Raw genomic sequence first — 6,548 nt, 5'->3', positions numbered from 1 at the left:
CCACAGGGAGCATCAGCCATTACTTTAAACGGAGTTCCATCGTCAATGGTGTCTCGGATTGAAGGGCTAACTTCATGAACAATGTATAGTCATCACTAGGCCTAGTAAAATTCCATTAACTTCGTCATTTGTATTTTTGGTTGGAGGGAAAGCTACTTTTTTTTTTGCTGAAAAAAGAGGTGCGACAAATTAAAAGAAAAATAAATGGAGATACACACGTATTGAAGTAACAAATGATGAGCAAAGGAACGACAAAATAATGTATGTTATGGAGAGAGAATAAAGAGAAGTAATATTAGAATATAATCATTTCCAAAAAAAAAAAGCAGGACTGTGGTTATTTCCATTTTACCAAAATAATGGGAACCCATGTATGTTATATCTGTGAAGCTATGTTGGTGAGAGAACCATTGTAAATTCACACTTTCCACGAACAAGTGCAATTACATTTTTGCTATTCTGCACGTCATGACCATCAACTTGCAGAATCCGCCAACCAACTACAGTGGACGGGTCAACTACTCCTGCAACCTGAAGTGCAGAAGCAAATGGAGTATCAGATGCACGCGTGCGTGTGTAATTTTCTTTTTCTGTACTGGTAATTCGACGAATCAGTGCACGATCACCGTATAGAGAGAAACCTAATGGTGTATTTGCCTCTGTTCGTTGAAGATGAATTATTATTACAGTAGTTTTCTCTGATTCCTGTGGGATTGATGGAAGCTCGTTCTTACACAATGCTGAATTCTCCATAGCACTTTCTCCAATATTACAATCAGCAGCTATCTTGCCCTGGTTTACCCGTTTTAACCTTCTTAACTTCCGCCGTTTCTTAACATGAAAAAGCAAACTATGCCGTACTGCCATCTGAATTGTTGTCTGCATTCGAGCTAATACGCGAAGATTTCCACGTTTGCGATGCTTTATTTTGCTGGGAAAAAGTCCTTCCACCTCCGCTGCCATTCCAGGATAGTTATCACGGAGAGTAATGGACATGGACTTTGCCCATAACCGCCGTTCGCGTCGCGTTGACTCTGATTTAGACTCTTCCAGTGGCGAGCGTGCAGGACGCTCTTGACGCTTCAACACATGGCTGTAATAACGTAGCACGTTGCTCACCACGAAGAGTCGCAGCGAGAGGTAACCCAATGCTCGCTCAAAGTGACGTGGCACATCATCCTTTGATAGAATCTGAGAATAAGCCGCATCACCATCAGTTCTATCATCATCACTACCACCATTACCAGCTAAAGGTGTTATGAGTGGCCCAGATGTTTCTACCTGTGTGGACTTCAATCTTGCTTGTGTCTCTTCAATCAACTCACGATTCTGTGCTAACATAAATACAACCTCCTGAAGTTGTTGAAGAGGCATCCAGAGAAATGATGGATGCATTACGTGAGCGTGTACTACACTCAACACAGACTGCGCCTGTCGTCGTTGTCTTCTTTCGTCACTGGTTTCACTATTAACGTCAGTACCCGTAAAACACTTCTGCACCTTCGTCGCGCGGAGGTGCCACAGTTGCTTTGCGGTATTGTGATCGAGAGCCTGGAGCACATCGCGTACGTACGCCCTCACCGCTGTATCATCGATCTCACTTGCCGCAGCCTCTTCGGCGGGCCCCACGCCGACTGTGCTAGTGTGCCTGCGATTCTGCAAGAGGGTAAGAAAGAAGGCGATGTCTATGGCGTTTGGGAGTGGCACTCCACAGATGCGACGTGGGTCTGGTGGGTCTGTTTGGGCGGTGGCGTGTGCGAGGGCGACGAGGGCGCGGAGGGCGCGGGGGAGGAGGGCGGCCCCGCCGGCGTCAAGAAAGTGGCGGCGGGGAAGCGGGAGGAGGGCCCCGGCGACGGCATCGCGGAAGCGGGCGGCGGGTGGACCCCCGTGGGCGGCGAGGGCCCGCACGTACGCGTCCACAAGTCCGCCAGCCGCCACCCGCACCGCCGCGGCCGCCGCCAACACCGACTTCCACCCCAAAGGGTCCCCATCACTATTATCCCCATTCCGATCACCATCACGGATATTCGTATGGCTATCAGACCCGTCAAGGTCAAGGGGAATGGTCCAGGTACGGCCAGACTGACGGCAGGCAAGAAAGTACACCTCCACTTCCATCCCAAGAACCGTGCGGCATAGAACGGCGTACGGTACCGCCATGGAGGCAGGGGCACTTCCACGATCTAACTGCCACAAAGTAAACTTTTCTGTTGCACGCCGCAACCATTCAAGAAGAAAAATAGCCTTCGCAGGGGTTGGAGCTATCAATAAATTAGCTCCACTATCCGGTTCTTCAGATTGACAACGAGCATAGCGAATATTAAGAGATGCATGAACCGTACGGTGCGTCATTACACAGTCACTAGATCGACGCTCAAGAGGTGGTGCTATCCTTTCCCATAACTGTTGTATACACGATATAAAATCCCTCTCTAATTGAGGGGAAATAACAACAGAAAGCGACGTCACTGTCTGCAGTAACCATATAATCAAAGAAGGAAATATAGAAATGGCAGAAGAAGCAGCTGCAGTTGCTGCAGAAGATTGAGGTTCACTCGCTGCAAATCGTAGATTATTCATGGTTTCAAGAATACCATCTATTGCACTAATAACAGATACCAAGGATTTTTCGTGTACATCCGTTTCCGTGAACTCTACTCTTCCCTCAAGGGTTTTCTCAAATGAGGAGTTTATTACTTGGAGTAAAGACGATATACAGTTTGTGATTTGTCCTTCAAGCAGTAGCAACTCTTCTTTACTCACAACCATCTTAACAGTTGGACGGGAAATGTGAAACTGAAGCTCATCTGCAACAGATAAAAATGCAGGAACAAGACTAGCAAGAGAGAAACAAATTACACGTCGTTCCACTGCATTACTATCGTCATTATTGATCCTATTAAAATTTTTTGTGAGCAAATTACAAAAAAAATTCTCAAGAGAAGCAAAAGCTTCTACAAGTGCCTTAATTGCTTCGTAGCGCCATTGCTGTATTTTTTTTACTCCGTCCTCATCACCCGCTTTACAATTATGAGAACGACGTTTCCCTTCACGGTGAAGCTCTTGCATAAACTTCCGTAGAGCGGAAGCCAGTACAGTCATTGCACTCAACTGCAACTGCATCTCAGAGAGATGTTCCATGTCCTTGATCTGTACATCCTTCTCCACACGAAGTGCACAGCGGTGCAGTAGACTGTGTAATTTCTCATTCTTCCACTCTGTTATTCCTGTAGTTTCTTTACCTCTTTCATGAGGTGGGGACGTAAACACGGCACCGCAAGCCAACGAGACTTTCTCAAATAGTGGTGACAACTGTGGATGAGTCATGCATGCATTCACCAGACGTGATGGAGAAAAAGTATTTTTTTTCCTCGAAACTACAGGTGTGAATTTCTCGCCTGTAGCAAAACTTTGGAGCAGGTGTTCCATATTCTCCAATTCAAAACCAAGAGAATTCACAAGACGTCGCGCCGCCACATTTTCATTGTTTTTATTATCCATGTTATTACTGGCCTTCCCACTGTTAGTGTTATTCTTGTTGGTACTACTACTACCACTACCACTACCACTACCACTACTACTGCTGCCCTGGTGGCGACAGTAGTGTATTGCAAGCTGAACTGAGGAAAGAGTCCAACATTGACTTCGTCTCATCAAGAAATTTATTTCAAAAAAAAAAAGAATATACTTCCTACTTTGGTCAAGCCTTACATAATAACAAAAAAAAGGGGGAAAATAGTTCTATAAAATGAGTTCAATAACAGAAAAAAAAATAAACAATAAAATAAAAAAAAATAAAAAAGGCATTTAATATCTTTTTTTTTTTTTTTTGCTCATACGTCCATGCACAGATAGTTTATCATCTACATGACTCTCACTAAACTACAGAAATATCCCATATAGAAAGAAAAATGTTTCAACCCAGAATCCCACACTTTTTTTTTTCCTTTCAGAAACAGTTTGGTGCAAATGCGAAGAGAAAACTTAGCCCATTCACCAAAGACACAACAAGTGGAACAGTAGTTTTGTGTTTCAAATAGCGAGCTCCCATTATAGCAGTGAGCAGTAATGTGGTAGCACCTGCAACACGATTAGCATCCTTGTGGTAAGCATTCTTCCATAGAAAAGGTACTGTTAAGGCCATGATCAAACTTGTTGTGGTTCCAGCAATAAAACTCACCTTACTGCCCTTACGCACGTAACCCATCACGCCACCTAGCTCCAGCAAAGCTGCAAGCGTAGCAGCAACAAGTGGAGTTGACATTATTTAAAATCCCTAAAACGTTATTACCTATATCCAGATATTTTTAATTCCTACTTCATACGGTAAAAAAAAAATGATAATTAAGGGAATAAAAAAATTATGTTAGAATAAACTTATATGGAATTCATTTCAAACTAGATCAAGAGAGTACACTACAATCATATTCCATTCAGTATCAATAAGCAAACGGAAAGAAAAGAAAAAAAAAATTGAAATTCAATCTAATGAATGGGTTCAACATCTTTGCGATTCTTCTTCTTCTTCACAGCAACCCATTCCCTTTAACGGGCACGTGTTGAGGATGTTGTATATGTATCATTTGCTGAAATAAAGGTCCGCCACTTCAAATTATTCTTCTTTCGTATATAAAGCAAGTGCTGAAGGTCCTCAGCAGATATATCCGCTGCTTTTGTTGGTTGCTGGCGAATCTCCTCTATAGCTGACGAATAGCCTGGTTGAGAGGATGCGAAGACAGAGTTGTATCTCCTTGAAGTAACACGCTTTGTCCTCACCTCGCGCTGTTGTTCCTGGTGTAAACCATTTGCTACAAGAAGGGGTGCAGAACTTGTATATAAGTTACACCACGCCTCTGGTTGCTTAACAACCTGTGTGGAAGTGGTATAGTAATCAAGAAGTCCTTCAGGGGCGTATTGTAGAGTATCAACACACCACATAGCCCCTTTTTTCTCCTTTCCACTGGTTTGAAATTTTTTTTCTCCTCCGTTAGCTGATAACATCTGTTTGAGCTCTTGTTGCCGTTGGATCGACACACTTCCTTCGTCATGGAGATCTAAAGGAACTTTCTCCTTCGAAGAGGATGTGTCATATTCTCTATTACCACTGTTGTTGTTACCGCCAAGAGTATCTAATGCCCCCGTTGACGACTGCTCTGCGAAAGCCACATAATCTTCGACTGGCCGTGAGAAGACGGATCCATCCTCCTCCTCCACAGACCACATAAGAGACAGACTACACACAACGGCCCCTGTTCCTGCGGCTCGCAGCGGGATTGGGCGAACTCCCACCCGTCGAGTTATACCGCCAATGTCAATATCGTCACTTCTTGCCAAAACGGTGTCCTTCCGCAGTAAAGACACGAAAAGAGTGTCCGTCTCGGGTGCACTGCGAACCGTCAGCGCAGCCGGCAGACTGTTCACGCAACAACGGGCACCTCGTTTGTGGCAGCGTAATTCAAACCATGTTTCGTCAGCCTGTTGTTTCTCCTTATCCTCTGCCCACTCACAGTTTGACAGCTCAAATTGGTACCGAAACATGGTTGATGGAAGTAGTACAGATTCCAATGAGGAAAACACCTACCTTTCCTTCAAAGCAAAAGTACCACTGCATTCCCAAACAGCAGCATGTACAACCAGGAAATAAAAATAAAAAAGGAAGAAAAAAAAACAAAAAAAAACTAATATTTCAAGAAACGTTACAATAACAACAGAGCCAAAACAAGAATTTTGTTGCACTTATATTAACATATCAAAAAAAAAACCCATATCATAAACAATATTCTCATGAGAAGTGCAATGAAAAGTTCCAGAATACATAATACATGCAATGCACACATCAACCAAAAAAAACAATGCAAAAAAAAGAAAAAAAAGGGTACAGTGAAGGTACAGAAAAGGGGAAAAAGACATTCTCGTTATCGTTTCTCCTTCTCCTTCTCCTTCTGTACCGTTTCGTGATGGATATAAGATTCTGAGACATTTATAATCTCCATTGATTATATTTGCACGGCTATAGTATCAGAAACAAAATATAATACATCATCGAGAAAAAAGAAAAAAACAGAAAAGAAAAACACTCTCTTTACAAAACAAAAGTTTACACCGTGAAGCAAGAATTTTGGAAAAGGCTACAACTCATCATTTTCCTTATCACCAGTATCATGGGTGTCCACGTTCTGCAAAGAACTAGACTCTTGCTTTGAAGCATCATCCTCAAGTTCCTTCCAATTTTCTTCTTTTTCCTTGCCCCCTTCGGATTGAGTATCTGGTTTGTCAATCACTGCAGCTTGTGTTTCTGCTTCATCCGCCTCCTTTGGATATTCCTCTTGCTGCTCAGCAGGTGCAGACTCCTGTGGAGGTTCAGACTTCTGCTCCTCCTTATCCAATTCCTGTGGATACTCCTCTTGCTGTTCAGCAGGCGCAGACTCCTGTGGAGGCTCAGACTTCTGTTCTTCCTTTTCAGACTCCTGTGGATATTCCTCTTGCTGTTCAGCAGGCGCAGACTCCTGTGGAGGCTCAGACTTCTGCTCCTCCTTTTCAGACTCCTG

General features: G+C 43.5%; 4 protein-coding genes across 4 annotated transcripts; all 4 read right to left on the bottom strand.

Annotated features, from left to right (window-relative positions):
* Window positions 1-390: 390 nt before the first annotated feature.
* TM35_000171600 (uncharacterized protein) lies at window positions 391-3,654 on the bottom strand (the record flags this gene model as incomplete). The annotated part of the gene is made up of 1 exon (XM_029026239.1): window positions 391-3,654. One exon carries the CDS (start codon window positions 3,652-3,654, stop codon window positions 391-393), a length of 3,264 nt encoding a protein of 1,087 aa, XP_028882354.1.
* Window positions 3,655-3,949: 295 nt separating this feature from the next.
* Window positions 3,950-4,264, bottom strand: TM35_000171590 (putative transmembrane protein; the record flags this gene model as incomplete). The annotated part of the gene is made up of 1 exon (XM_029026238.1): window positions 3,950-4,264. One exon carries the CDS (start codon window positions 4,262-4,264, stop codon window positions 3,950-3,952), a length of 315 nt encoding a protein of 104 aa, XP_028882353.1.
* A 281-nt stretch (window positions 4,265-4,545) lies between these two features.
* Window positions 4,546-5,538, bottom strand: TM35_000171580 (uncharacterized protein; the record flags this gene model as incomplete). The annotated part of the gene is made up of 1 exon (XM_029026237.1): window positions 4,546-5,538. The coding sequence occupies one exon, from the start codon at window positions 5,536-5,538 to the stop codon at window positions 4,546-4,548; it is 993 nt and encodes a 330-aa protein (XP_028882352.1).
* Window positions 5,539-6,128: 590 nt separating this feature from the next.
* TM35_000171570 (uncharacterized protein) lies at window positions 6,129-6,548 on the bottom strand (the record flags this gene model as incomplete). The annotated part of the gene is made up of 1 exon (XM_029026236.1): window positions 6,129-6,548. A coding segment is annotated over one exon (420 nt), but the record flags the coding sequence as incomplete, so codon positions are not given.

This window comes from Trypanosoma theileri (genome assembly GCF_002087225.1).
Source record: "Trypanosoma theileri isolate Edinburgh chromosome Unknown TM35_Tth_17_V1, whole genome shotgun sequence".
Classification (NCBI taxonomy): domain Eukaryota; phylum Euglenozoa; class Kinetoplastea; order Trypanosomatida; family Trypanosomatidae; genus Trypanosoma; species Trypanosoma theileri.
This window is presented reverse-complemented; position numbering and strand designations above follow the sequence as displayed.